At 49.4% G+C, this 14,240-nt stretch overlaps 1 protein-coding gene across 4 annotated transcripts in view; it reads left to right on the top strand.

Moving 5' to 3' along the window:
* CLUH (clustered mitochondria homolog) overlaps positions 1 to 13,213 on the top strand; it is a 34,608-nt gene extending 21,395 nt beyond the window's left edge. For all 4 annotated transcript variants that reach the window (XM_068415411.1, XM_068415412.1, XM_068415409.1 and 1 more), the window contains exons 13-26: positions 883 to 983; positions 2,195 to 2,347; positions 2,966 to 3,028; positions 3,700 to 3,944; positions 4,724 to 4,808; positions 5,221 to 5,374; positions 5,730 to 5,869; positions 5,977 to 6,057; positions 6,700 to 6,825; positions 7,302 to 7,423; positions 8,835 to 8,928; positions 9,690 to 9,824; positions 10,612 to 10,685; positions 11,318 to 13,213. In XM_068415411.1, the coding sequence (XP_068271512.1) occupies positions 883 to 983; positions 2,195 to 2,347; positions 2,966 to 3,028; positions 3,700 to 3,944; positions 4,724 to 4,808; positions 5,221 to 5,374; positions 5,730 to 5,869; positions 5,977 to 6,057; positions 6,700 to 6,825; positions 7,302 to 7,423; positions 8,835 to 8,928; positions 9,690 to 9,824; positions 10,612 to 10,685; positions 11,318 to 11,486 (1,742 nt within the window). In that variant the 3' untranslated portion in view covers positions 11,487 to 13,213. The remainder of the gene's footprint in view (positions 1 to 882; positions 984 to 2,194; positions 2,348 to 2,965; positions 3,029 to 3,699; positions 3,945 to 4,723; positions 4,809 to 5,220; positions 5,375 to 5,729; positions 5,870 to 5,976; positions 6,058 to 6,699; positions 6,826 to 7,301; positions 7,424 to 8,834; positions 8,929 to 9,689; positions 9,825 to 10,611; positions 10,686 to 11,317) is intronic.
* The last annotated feature ends 1,027 nt before the right edge of the window (positions 13,214 to 14,240 follow it).

The raw sequence follows: 14,240 nt of genomic DNA, 5'->3' as shown, positions 1-14,240 counted from the left end.
CCAAGAATCTTCGTGCATTTTTCCAGCATCCCAGCTGCTAAACCACAGGAAAAGAAGCAGAGGGAGGGAAAAAAATTAAATTTGATCCTAACGTAGTACTTTTTACACAAAAATCAACAGTTGTAGTTGAACAACTGATGTTGCAGCCTCAGTGAAGGGCAGGGTTTGTTTTAGTTACATAAGGGTAAGCAGGTCACGGTGCCCTTTCAAATGCACACGTTGGTTGCAGGCATTGGATGTAGCTTTCCATGGCTGGAATCAGTATTTTTTATTTGGAAATACAGAAGAAGCTCCCGGAGTGTTGACAGGGGTGAACACTGAGGCTGTGTGCGTGCAAATTGCAGAGTTGAATTTAGCTTGGAATAAATGTGTCAGAAGGAGCGTGTGTTTTGAAATGCCTGTGAATCTTCTAAGGCTGATAAGGATTAGTGCTTTGGCACCGACTTTGCAGCTAGAACTTAAGACCTTATTTTAATTTTGGTATGCAAAAGCAAAAGGCTCTGAGTTGCTAGCACTTGCGGTATTTGCTAGGTCCATCTGCTGAAACGTTCCCACTCCAGTCTAGCCAGCTGACACGTTTGCACTGGAGGTGTACACAGCACTATGCAGTAGGTAGAATGGACCAGATAAAGAGCAGAACTGGGGCTTTTGAAAGCTGCATTAAGAATGAATGAGTGGGCAAGAGCTAACCAAGCAGAGCAGCTAACGCTCTTTCCATTGAAACACGTTGTAGAGTAGATGAGTTTTTGAAGAAGAGTCTTTAATTCCAGGGAGACAGAATCACTTTAACTTTTTACCTGTTCTTACTGTACACTTTCTGTATATGACGTGTTCCTGCTTGGAGCTGATGTGGTTTATGTTTGTTCTCTTTTACTCTCGTAGGTGTTCGTTTTCCCGAGTCTAGCAAAGAGGAGGTGCAGGATCAGAAGCAGTTGCTGAAGGATGCTGCTGCGTTCTTGCTGTCGTGCCAGATCCCAGGTTTGGTAAGGACCTGAGGACCAGCCGTAATGTCCCTTCTGAAAGCTCGCCTCGAGCGTGCGCCAGCTTCTCCTCCCGAGCAAACGCTGCCTTCTCCTGCTGGCAGCCGAGTTGTGGCCCCAGTGCTGAAGGACAGGGAACAGTGCAAGCGTCTCTGGTGCAAGCACAAGAGGGGTTTTCCATTTCCCATCTTACATCATGGCACAATTTTCCCACCTCAATCTGACAAAGAATTTTTGATACTAGTAATTAACAGCTATTGCTAAGAGTTTGGGATGATAAAGACCACATAAGTCACCCTCCCTAGCCCTGGGCATTCTGCAGAACTTATTGTATTATCTGACCCTGATTGTGACTCAATTGGTGACTAATAATTTGGAGTGAACTGGGAAACTGTTCTTACTAGTATCTATTGTAAGAGTCCCTCTGTAAGTCTTAAGCATTTTGGATGCTTACCCACGCGCCTGGCTAGATAAGAAATACGAGCTTTTCCCTTCTCGAGACGCTCTCTAAATTGACTGCTAATGCATATGTTACAGCAGGCACTGTAACTAGGAGGGGAGAATTGATGATCTCCCCTCCAAGAGGTTCAGGAGTTGTTGGTCTTTTGTAGGAGGGGATTTTCCTTGCTGGAAAGTTTCTTCTGAACTCTAAATCCACTAGTTTTGTAGTCAGTGTAACCTTTAAGAGCAGCTGTTCGGTCCTTAAATAAAAAAGGAGGGGGAGTGAATCAGAAAAGGGCTTGGTGACTGGTGTTTTACAAGATAGTTGATACACTAGTATGTAAACCCAAAATGCTGCACAAGCAGATGTGAGGGCATGTTACAGGCCAGCTGCTGGGAGCAGGCAGTCCTCTATACTGCCTGTATCAGAGAGTAACTGGTGTTACTCCATGACATGAGTTAAGTGACTCTTTATCAGCACTGCAACACAACTTAAAATGCAGGTGCCATTTCCCCTTATCAGCTAGGCGTGCACAGCTCCGTGTAGTCTTTTAACTGGAAATGGTTTTAGTTAGTGACTGGGAGGCCCTTAAAGAAGAGTTAGCCTGCTAGTTGCACAAGCATGAGTTAAATAAGCCATGCCAAAGGGAAAGTGGTTCAGGCAACACCTTTTTCCCTCCCCAGTGAGGTAATTTTTTTAAAAAGTTTTTTAAAATGGAAATTCTTTCCTTCATGTTTGCTTTCAGTAACTGAAGGTTGTGTATACCCTGCAGGTCAAAGACTGCCTGGATCACACCGTGCTCCCGATGGATGGGGCCACCTTAGCAGAGGCCATGCACCAGAGGGGCATCAACATGCGTTATCTGGGCAAAGTGATCAACTTCATCAGCAAGACCCCTGGCCGTGCTCAGCTGGATCACATTTTTGTAAGCATCAGGTTTAACTTCAGGCTGTCAGTTAAAACCGCCTCTGGCATAATTTGCCCTGTATGGATTCCAGCTTGGCCAGTTGTTTTCTCTGTGTAAAAGTAAACAGCTTTGAAAATAGAGGAGGAGGGAGAAGGACCTGTAAGTGATGGATGGAGAGTTTTCTCCCAAATCCTTAATGGCTTTCATAGTGTGAGGGGGTTTGAGTGTCCTTTGGGATGGAGAAGTGCTTCAGGGCTTTCCAAGCGTAACAGCAGGTAACGCAGTTGGATTTTAAGCCTGTAAGATCTGTCAGGGCTTTGGATCAAACTGGACAGCGTTGTGAGCATGGCTGCACGTGGGCACGTGCGGGGCTAGTGCTGCGGTGGCTCCTGGAAGCACCGTTAGAGCTGAGCTGTGCTGCACGGGGTGGCTTGTGGTCACCCTGCAGGGGTGGGCAGGGGGCTCTGCCCTGGCTCTAGGAGTGCTGTCAAATGCAAACAGTTCTGTGCTGCAGGGTAAGGACTGGAGATTGTGTCTTCTGCAGACCTTGATGAAAGCCCACTTCAAAAGCAAAGCGTATTTTTCATTGTTGTTGCCAACTGACTCTCAGTCTCTGTTCTTTATTCCTTTGGGTAGAAAATAGGAATCGGTGAATTGATCACTCGATCAGCTAAACACATCTTCAAGACGTACCTCCAGGTATGACCTGCAGTCTAACCTTTAGCCTTGCCTGTCCTCTCTAATGACTTTTTCCCCACAAACAGGGCTGTTTCAGAGCCTTCTCTCATTAGGCAGTGCCTAGGGGTTGCCTGGCAACGGGAAGTACACTCTCATTAGCGCTAAAGTAGGTACCAGCCTGTGTAAGGGAAAACAAGTTCCCACTTGAAGATAGCTTTCCCAGAGAGTAATCATTCATGCTTTTCTTCCTGATTCTCACTCATTATATTGAAGGCTTTTAAAAGTGAAATCACAACTTGTTTTCCTTGTAATACCTTTTCCTCTTAAACAGTTGCTTTTGCCCTTCTAAGAAACTTTTAATTGCATAAATACTAGTGCATCCTTGTACCTGTCCGTACATGGCACAGCAACACACCTGGCTTTATTCCAGTGTCAGAATCTTCTTTACACTCTCTAGTTTCTCTGGCCCAGGTAGCAGCCCGAAATGGAACTATATATTTGTGTGTAGGTCTATACTTCTATCTACACAACTCTGTCTGTGCTAGTTCCACTTGCAAATATTGCCTTCCTCTCCCTCTGCTGGAAGATGTTCTTGTTTCTGGTAGGACTGGATGTGTGTGAGGCTCAGGGTCGGAGCAGTGCCTGTGTGATGGCAGGTGTCTTCCACAACTGACTTTGGTGTCTCGCTGCAGGGCGTGGAGCTGTCGGGTTTGTCAGCGGCCATCAGCCACTTCCTCAATTGCTTTCTGAGCTCCTTTCCAAATCCCATTGCCCATCTTCCAGCTGATGAGCTGGTCTCCAAGAAAAAGAATAAGAAAAGGAAAAACAGGAACCTTGGAAATGCTGATAACACTGCATGGGCCAGCATGACCCCTCAGGAGCTTTGGAAGAATATTTGTTCAGAAGCGAAGAACTATTTTGATTTTAGTCTTGAATGGTAAGCAGAGCAAATTACCCTTGCTTGTTCCTGGACTCTCACCAAATGTCTGTAGCTCTTGCTGTTCTTCAATAGGACCTGCCTTTTTGACTTGTGTTCTGTTTGAATATAAATTTGGACTCTTGAGGGAGTTTTACAGGCTTATAATGGAAAGCAGTTGGGCAAAGAGCAGCTGGGGGAAGTGTAACTGAAATTTGAAATGAGATGAAATCTGAGGCAAAGGCAGCTGGGAAAACCAGAGGAGGAAGGGAAAGCTCTCAGTGGTGCAGAGGGGAGCAGAAGGCAAGAAGCTGAGCTGAGCGAGTGTAGTCAAAAGATACTTGTCTATATAGGCAATGATTTAGGCTGAAGGGAGCTTATGTTCCAAAAACAAGGACAGCTTCTGTATCTGAAACAGAGATGGTGAGTAAGGCTGCTGGGAGGTGCAGACAGTGAGTGTTGAACTGTACAAGCAGAGTGGCCCAAGAGAAAAACCATGGCTAAATGGGTGCTCATCCCTTCACGCAAGGGACAGCTCACTCTTCAGGAGCTGAAGGCATTCAGACTCTTGCCTAAACGCTGCAGTGAGCTTTGAAGAGAACACACCTAGGATTTCAGTAAAAAACTGTTGTGCATCCCTGTAAGCTTTAACAGACCATTAGCAACCACTGGAGTGTTAGTCATTGGCTTCAGTTAGCTCCTAGCTGTGCAGGGACCTGTGCTTCAGAAACACCACAGCGGAGGGATGTCCTTGAGCAGAAACCTACCCGAGAGCTGAAGCTTGTGTGTGCTTTTTGCAGTGAGAATGCTGACCAAGCAGCTGAAGTGTATAATCTGCAGAAAATCACCCTGCTCCGTGAAATCTCCCTCAAAACTGGAGTCCAAGTAAGATCCACGTCTTCCCTCCCTTCCCCATCGTGTTCTATACTGAGAAACATGAGGAGTAAGTGCAGACTGCTTTGCAGGGGACAGCCTTTCAGACAGGGTGAGCCCCTAAAGCTCTGCGTGGTGTTAATGTTGGAATACAGGTTCCAGCCCTGGGGAGAGAGATTTCTAATCCAGTTCCTTTTTAAGGCAAACTTGCTGTGCCTCTCCCCTGAAAGATTAGCCAGCCTGACTGCAGTTCCTGTAGCTTGCTCTGTCTGACAGACTAAACTCCCATCTACTGTCCCCAGGTAGTGATGCAGGAGGTGTTTTGTGCATCCACATGCAGAATTCAGGGCTCGTTCCCCCCTCTTCTCTTACCGAGTACCTATGACAGCGGTGACCATGACCTCTGGTCTTTTGGTTCCTCCAGATCCTGCTGAAGGAGTACAACTTTGACAACAGGCACAAGCCCACCTTCACAGAAGAGGATATTCTCAACATCTTCCCTGTAGTGAAGCACGTAAACCCCAAAGCCTCAGATGCTTTCCACTTCTTCCAGAGCGGGCAAGCAAAGGTTCAGCAAGGTACAGACCCAACATGCCTCTGCCTCTTGAGGCGACTGCTGATAGAAGGAAGAGCAGGGTATGTGTGGCCTGGCCCACTGCCCTCCACCAACATACCCTCACCCACCCTGTTTTGGTAGAGAGTCATGGTCTCCAAGACGGTCTGAAACACAGACCTGCTGTAAAGCTACCAACAATGAGCAAGGATGGAGGGAGGGAGGGCAGCAATTTCTTTCGCTGAGATTTTAGTCCTTACACAAGGCAGTGACCTGCAGCTACGTATCCCACTACTGTTTTCACTTCATGGGCAACACACTTCTCCAGTAGTATTGGGGTTATTTAACATACACACATACACGAATGTCACTTTTTTCAGGTTTCTTGAAGGAGGGCTGTGAGCTCATCAATGAAGCCTTAAACTTGTTCAACAATGTGTATGGTGCTATGCATGTCGAAATCTGTGCCTGCCTGAGGCTGCTAGCTCGTCTCAACTATATCATGGGAGATTATTCAGAGGTAAGCGAGGGCTTGGAAGGGTCTGGTTAGTCCTCTCATTCGTCCCCTGTACTTGCTCAAGCGCACAGCACCGTGTGACGTGCTCTTGGGTCTTCTGTTCTGTTTAGGCCTTAAGCAATCAGCAGAAAGCGGTGCTAATGAGCGAGAGGGTCCTGGGCATTGAACATCCCAACACGATTCAAGAATACGTAAGTGCAGGGTGCTGGGAGAGTAGCAGCACCTCGTGTGTCCACCTGGAGTCTGTGAGCCTTAGTTCATGTCTGAATCTAGAAAACACTTGGAGTTCCCCTTCCTTCTGCAATGTTCTTCCCAGAATCCTCCACTTTAATCATAAGTTTTGTATCTTACTATTTTTGCAAACCAAATACCAAAGCATTTGCATTATCAGCATCCCGCATGGTCAGTACTTGTCCTACTTAGTTTAGGATTTTGGGGTATTGTCTGCTGAACTTTTATTTATATTCGTTAATTCTACTGGTTTTTGCCCTGGGCTTATGTCAAAAACAAAGAGTGGGCAAGAATACCCCCAGAAGTGCAACCAGAATATCCTATACAGACAGGTCAGCTTTGAAATCTTCCTTGAGGTGTGTAAGAGAAACTGAAAAGAAACTCTTCCAACAGCTTCCTCAGTGCTGTGTCTTCTGTGCTACCTCAGTGGAGCTGTAAATCAACCAGCAGAGCTGATGTTTTCCAAGTGGTTGAAATCCTTTTTAACCATAAAGGAAGACCTTTTATTTGTGTGCAGCTGAGGAAAGGAGTAGGAAGGAGAGACTAGTTTGCGTTACAGAGTGGTAAGTAAAACCATTAATGCTGGGTTACGTCTGTTACAGATGCACCTTGCTCTGTACTGCTTTGCGAACAGCCAGCTCTCCACAGCACTGAACCTGCTGTACCGTGCACGCTACCTCATGCTGTTGGTGTTTGGGGAGGATCACCCAGAAATGGCACTCTTAGATGTAAGTAATCTGTTAGAGTCTTCCAAGTTTCTGATCTCTAAGAAACCTCTTGGCACTGCTCTTTCCTCCCTGGGTGACCACCATTAGTGCTATTAGAAGGAGGGAAAAAAGGAGTTTGACTCTTCAGCTGGGAAGGGCAGCCTTCTGTGGCTGGAGCTCTGCACTGGAACACTGGAGACGTGGGCTCGAGAGCCCGTAATCCTTGGGCAAATTCCTTAATTTAGCCTGTTCTTGTTGCCCTCACATAAAATGGAGAGAGCTCCTTTATATCTCTCTGGTCTGGCTTGTTTGGACTGAGCTCCCAAGGGGGACAACGGTCTCCTGTCACGTGTTACGTGCTATAGAGACCTGCTGGGGAGCTGCGGCTGCTGCAGCCTTTTCAACAGGGACGTACCTGTGGGTCTGGGTATTTACGAAGCAACAAATGTGTAGTTTGAATTTGCCTGTCTGACTGCCTGCGTGACTTCTCTGTGCAGAACAACATCGGCTTGGTGCTCCACGGGGTGATGGAGTACGACCTGTCCCTCCGGTTCCTGGAGAACGCGCTGGCCATCAGCTCCAAGTATCACGGCTCCAAGTCTTTGAAAGTTGCACTAAGGTGAGGCGGGGTGTAGTGCGGGGCTGGGTCACCGTGCCGGTGCAGGGAGTCGGTGCGTTCACCCTGCGCTCGGGTGGGAGGGCTCTGATCCAGCCGCATCCTGTTCAGTCAGAGATTCGGTCTCGTCCCAGCTGTCAGACTCCTTGGGGCTGCTGGGCTGCGTGCAGTCAAGGTCATGGTGCAGCATCCAGGTTTGTCTAGAAAGACACAGATCCCTTGTTTTTAAAGCTAATGGTGGAATGTGCTGTAATGCTGGTTGCCCCCAAAATCTGTCAAGATGACCCTGGTCCTTGTGGACTCTCGGTAGAAAAACGTCTGTGGCGAGTGAAGGCTGGAGAGCAAGGCTGATGTACCTATACTGGGAGGCTGGGATGATATGTAAACACTTGCATTTAATTGTTTCAGCCCTCAGGGAGCTATCTTTGAGAAGCATAGAACTTGCTTTTGTCCTTTACCAAAAAGCCTTGTTTTTAAATAAAACACTCGGCAGCTTCCCTGTGTTTCCGAAGGAGCTGTGAGTGGTCGGCACCTTTAGACCTGCTCTAGGTACCCGCTGCTCTTCAGTGCCGTTTGCATTGTCCTTGAACGCCAAACTGGCTCACTATCAACCAGGCAGTGGCCCACTCCTAATTACTACTGCCACATTGCAACCCATCTGTTCTTCATCAGGGTGAAAATAAATCTTATTAAGCACCCACAAGAGTCTGGTCTGTTTTCCAGCAGCTGATGGATATGCGTTCTGCAGAAAGCATCTTGCCTTCCCTTCGTAGCACTGGGATGCTTGATGAGAGGCATCACCTCCCACAGAGTAACGCTGCCAAAACCAGAAATCACCTTTTCATTCCAGAAACACTAAGGAAGCAAAGTCCAAGCCAAGTCGGCTCTCCCAGCTGGAGCCAGCCCAGGTCACTGGGGTCCCAGCACTGCCACTGGTTTGCTGGTTGTTTCTGTGCCAGAAGATTTTTACTTTTGGCTGTGAATAATCAAGTCATTCACACCTTTGCTTTCTAAGAAACAAAAAGACCCTTTTTGAAGAGTGAGGGCTCCTGGCTGCTTCCTCCTTCTCCAGTTAACAAATCTAGCCCCGAGATGTTCCCGTGGATGCGCTGCCTCTGTTCACTTCACCACTGTGGCCTTTAGCTTTCCTGGGTGCAGGAGGAGAAAACCTCCCCCAGTGGGTCACTTCTCAGTGTGTCAACAAAAATCCAGCCCAAATCAGTGCGGTATATTAGTACCCAAACAGGGTGGGAGAAGTAACTACCAGGGTGCTGCGTTCAGAGTCCAGGATCTGCCTCCTTTGACGCAGGTATTAAGGCTTGTAGCCCAAGCGTTGTTAGGTTACAGTCCTGCTCGCTGTAGCGCAGAGATGTTTCTTCATGACAGTCCCTCTAACCCCTTTTTCTTCCCTCAGCCACCACTTGGTAGCCCGAGTGTACGAGAGCAAAGCAGAATTCCGCTCAGCTCTGCAGCACGAGAAGGAAGGCTACACCATCTACAAAAACCAGGTACCGGGCACGCAGGCTGCTGACTTGTGTCACATCACAGTCCTGCCAGAGACGGGCAGTGCCACGGCAAAGCTTGGAGCGCGGGGAGGCCTTGCTTAGGGAGAGCTCTGAGCAGGGGCCAGGGAATCTTCTTTCTAGGGACGGGGCAGAATTGCTGCCCTGTGCAACAACTGACCAGATTTTATGCCACAAGTCTCTGAAGAGCCTTCCTGCGGGTTTGTTCTGGCTGTGCCCATCGCTGGGCAGAAACTTCTCGTGGTGGCACGGCCCCACGCTCTGGCAGGGCACTGACGGAGCTGCTCTGTTCTTCCCACTTTGTGCACCACTTCACTTGTCTTTCCAATACCAGATCCAGACTAGTTTGGTAGCTGAGCTGCTCCGAGGGCAGCACCTTCTCCCGCTCGCAGCCCTTGCTGATGCACGGTGAAACCTCTGCCTCAGCCCGGGGTCTGTCTGAACACGCCTGCAGTCGCACGCGGTGACTCAGGGCCGTCTCCCTGGCTGAGAGCACGGCCCGGCGAGGGAACGCCGCTCGCCCTGCGGACAGGCTCCTGCTTGATGGGAATGTGTCATCTTGATAATAAGGCTCCTAGAGGAATTTTGTTTGTTTGTTTGTTTTGTGAATGCCAAGGCAGGTGAAATCCAGCTCTGATGAGTTCCTGTAAGGACGTTGAGCTCGCAGGGGCTGGGAGCGCGCCCTGGTTTGGGTCCTGTTCCCATCTGTAATGTTGTACCTTTTTCTTTTCCCCGTTTCTGATTAGCTTGGAGAACACCACGAAAAGACCAAAGAGAGCTCCGAGTACTTGAAATACCTGACGCAGCAAGCAGTCGCTCTTCAACGCACAATGAACGAGATCTACAAGAATGGTTCCAACGCAAACATCATGCCACTTAAGGTAACCTTATGCAAGGAGAGCAAGCGGGAGCACTTGCCACGAAGGCAGAGCTCTGTGTGTAGCTGCTGCTGAGGGAGGCGGCAGCGTGCGCAGGCAGAGGGTGCCGGTGCAGGAGGCGGTCGTGGCTGCGCCAGCGGCAGCCCCTTCGGGGGCAGGCGCTCCCTGCGAAGGCAGAGGCTCAGGCAGACAGAGTGTAACCGGTGCGGACTGAGCATTTGTTCCCTCTGCTTCTGCATGGAGCAGTTCTGGGCTCCGGCTCTCTCCTGAGCTCGGGCAGGTGGGCGCAGCCGGCTGCGTACGGGGCACCCAGGGCGGGCGGTGGGGAGGCGCTGGGCAGCTGGCAGAGCGGGAGCCTGGGACACCTGCGCACAAACCTGCCCCTCTGCTGACTCACTGGCTGCAGGCGGGTTGCTCAATCCACACGTACTTCAGTTTCCTCATCCTAAAAAATGCTGTCATCCTTCAGCAGGTGCTTTGTTCTCCTTCCAAGGACATTGTGGCGTGGGGAGGCTGGGCAGCAGAGCGGCGCGCGGGGGGGCCTGCCTTGCCTTGCCTTATAGAGCAGGAGCGGGCCGGCCCTCTTGGGCCAAATCCAGCTGCTCTTATCTGCCTGTGGAGAGGTAGAAAATACAAACTGTCACCTTACAGCTCCTGGTGTGTCACAGGAGACCCAGCTTTTTCTCAGCTGTTGGTAAATGGTGTCTGGACTTGCTTAGGAGCTCCGAGTTGTTCTGTCTGGATTTTGACTTTAAAAAAAAACCCCCTTTTTTCCCCTCTTACACTGTAGTTCACAGCTCCCAGTATGGCCAGTGTCCTGGAGCAGCTCAACATTATCAATGGAATTCTCTTCATTCCACTAAGGTAGAGTGACAGCTCTGTTTGTGGGTGGTACCTTTAGAAATCAAGTAGTCTTTTTTGTGTAAGCTTTGTTGCTGAGATAGCACAAACCCTGCCCTTCCCTCTGCAGTAAGAGTCACTGACCCAAAATGTGGAGTTCCCAGTGACCTTCAGTACCTCTTCAGGCAGCACCAGGCAAATCATGGCACAAATTGTCACTTCTGCCTAAAAACTGCTTGTGCAGGCACTGGGTCCCCTGAGGGCACTCCTGAACACTTGCACAGGGGTGCTGTGCAGCAATCCTTAGTGGCACTAAGAAAGCTCCTGGTTGGAGGAACGTTACATGTTCCAGCTCCATGGGATTTGTTTACAAAGAACATTAGCAGAGATCGTAATACTGATTATCATCATCATCTTTAAGACCACTCTAAACAGCAGTACTCTTAAAATTAGTTTTTCATTTATTATAAATTGTCTCTTAGACTTGTAGTTGAAAGTTTGATTGGGGTGGTAGTGGAAAAAGATGACCTGAGCCTGTAAGCTTCTACTGGTACAAATAATCACTGATGGTAAATATTCCCCTGCCTTGTCCCTGGGCTTCCCACCCTTTCTAAAGCCAGGCTAATGTTTGCTACCCCTCCTGGTTTCCTCTTCAGCCAAAAAGACTTGGAGAACCTTAAAGCAGAGGTGCAGCGACGCCAGCAGCTCCAGGAAAGCTTAAAAAGTGGTGAACAGCTGGAACCAGAGGACAAAGCTGTGGAGGAGAAAGAGGCTGAGCCAAGCATGCCTTCTGCTGCGCTCCCCTTAACACAGAGCTCTGCTTAATGTGTACCTCGCTTAAAAAAAAAAAAAAAAAAAGTTTAAACCACCCTTTTCTGAATCTGACCCAGGGTCTCGGACTCCCCTGGAGCAGCTCCTCCTTTTTTGACAATGTTATTGCACTGGTACAATTAATACACAATGCAAAGAACTAATCTGAGAAATGTAATCTGTCTGAGCGAGCTTGTGGCTGCCCCGCGCAGGGGAAGGGGGCCGGGGTGCAGCAGCAGACCCATCCCAGGCGGGCGCGGGCGGAGGCCGTCGTGCCTGCGTGTGTGTGTACGTGTTGTGTGTGTGTGTGTGCGCTTATCACCAGTCATTTCTACTTTGTACATACGAATTCCAAATGAACTGTCTGGAGGTATGTAACATTTCTCAGGTCATTTTTATGTTGACTAAGGACACTGCTTTGCTAAACCAGAACAAAACCAGCCCCATCCGCTGCTCAGCGCTCTTGTAAAAGGTGGGTTCCAAGCCAAAAGAGTTGTTTTCCCCCAGTCACTATCCCAGTTTGCGCTAAGGAAAAACCGAGCAGCCATACTTGTATCGCTCAGCTGATGGAAGGCTGTGACCTGTGGGTAAGGGGGGGTGTACAGCGTTTTCTACATCAGGATATAGCCATTGGATTCCTTTAACCATTTTTTCTACTTTTGGTTGGCAGTTTGGCAATTCAGTGGGGTTTTGTAACATTCACATTCTAATTTTCAAGGTAAAGATATAGATAGAGATATATATATATAGATATATATATATAGATATATGATACTCACAGTTCCACCTCTGCTCTGCTTGCAGCTGAGTAACTTGGGATACTGTATCCAAAGAGGGAGGGCTTGATGTTTTAAAAAAAAAAAAGCGCACAAACTTCCATGACAATGGAAACCCCAGTGCCTCGGAGAGAGGGGCAGTGGCATCCGCTGAGGGCTGAACCACACTGATTCAGTGGGAAATCGTGGCCCTGTTACAAGGGGGTGGGGAGAGGGGAGGAAAAGTCAGAAACAGGGACTTGGTCTCATTTGCAACAGCAGCTCTAACACCGAGCTGATGGACTTCAACCTGACGGGCAAGTTGAACCAGAGCAGAGTCCCAGATTGGAATCAAGTTTCCCACAACGTGAAATTACTGGGCTGAGGGGTTAAATACAAATGAAAAAATTCCCACAGCACTGAAACCTGCAGCTGATACCTTCTAACTCTTTTTTTGCACGCTGGGTTTGAGCGTGGTGCCAGGGGAGCTTCCATTGCTGGCAGTGGATGTTACTGAAATGGCAGATGCCGCCAACCCAACCCCCTCGCCCACCCGTCCTGCAGCCCGTGAGCCCTGGCCATGGCACACCGACAGAGGTGAATGTCCTTCCTTGCAAACTAACAGCTCGAGCTGTGGAACAACTCTGCCTGCTCACCCGCAGCCGCCCTGTGCTGACAGGAGTCCCGGCTCTCCCCCTCTCTCTCGTGGTGTCTGGCGGGGAGGGTACCTGTGCTAATTTGTGTTGCTGCTTTTACTGACCTTCTGGAGAACAAGTGCTGTCACTGTGCTCTGTACCCGTGGGGCCCTGTGCTGCGTTACAGGGAGTTGTAACTCGTGGGGGGGAAATGGACGGGGGAGCAGCCTCCGCGTTGTGAGAGGCGACAAAGCAGGGGGCGTCTTTACTGCAAAAGAATTTGCTCCTATTAGAAAAATTCTGAATTTCCTGGAAGCAATCAATAAATGACTACAGTGCATCTTTCCTACAAGATTTTTCTTTTACTAGTGTCTTTCAGTCCATTAAAAGCTTTTTAAACTATTTTAGGTACTTCATTGGTTTCTTTACAGTTTGGTGCAAGGTGTTGGATAATTAATCTGAGCACCATCACTGGAGCCACCCCTTCTTTCAAGCAGGAGAGCACAGGGACAGAGCAGCTGGAGCCTTTAAAAACTGAGGCCACGCTGAGGGTGCAGTGCCCCATTGAGCGCTCCTCTACCTGCAAATACTTGTTCTCTGCACCCCGTGCCCGCTCTTCCCCCGGCCGCCTCTCCTTAGCGATGCTCGAGGTGGGGTGTGCACGCTGGGCTGGTCACTGACCTGCGCAGGAGCTGCGGGGTGGCCTCGGACCGTGCTGGACGCTGCAGTCAGCTGCACAGGTCACAGGCTTGCACGGGTTAACGCAGCCTCAGCTCTGCGCACCCTTTTCCTCTAACAAAGTCCTTTCCTGTGGACAAAAGAACCGACTCCAAAAGCTCAGTAATAAAACCAGTCCCCGAGCCCCAGCCGCAGCAGCCCTGCCGCCGGCGCAGCAGGCACTACCCGCTGCTCTCAACAGATGCTTCAGAACCAGTTTTGCCTCAAGGGAGAGGAGCACCGTCCCCCTCGTGCTCGGGGCAGGCGGGGAGCGGGGCACAGCTGCTCCGTGACTGTCATAAACACGTGAAATGAAGCTGAAGGATGCAAATCCTGGCTCACGGCTACGCAGCCGAGCAGGGTGAGCGCCACCATTAGTTGTTCAATAACTGCGTTTAGTAACATACGTTCCGTTAATTCTCTTTACCTCCTTTGGGGTTCGGGTGTTCTCGGGTGCTCAGCTCACAAGTTCTGCAAGAAAAATGACCATAGAAGAACTGACTTGAACTAGTGCTGAGGCCACACCAAGCCGAGAGGAGGGTGGGTGGTCAGGAAACAGAACCCAGCTCTCCCAGCCCCAGAACAACCCCCCGCTGCGAGGCCAACTCTTCCCAGCTCAGGCAGTTACGTGTACTCCACCTTTTCACCTGCTCAGACAGGAT

This window comes from Nyctibius grandis, chromosome 18 (genome assembly GCF_013368605.1).
Source record: "Nyctibius grandis isolate bNycGra1 chromosome 18, bNycGra1.pri, whole genome shotgun sequence".
In the NCBI taxonomy this organism is placed as follows: domain Eukaryota; kingdom Metazoa; phylum Chordata; class Aves; order Nyctibiiformes; family Nyctibiidae; genus Nyctibius; species Nyctibius grandis.
The sequence above is the reverse complement of the archived record's forward strand: the minus strand, read 5'-3'. Positions and strand labels throughout refer to the sequence as shown.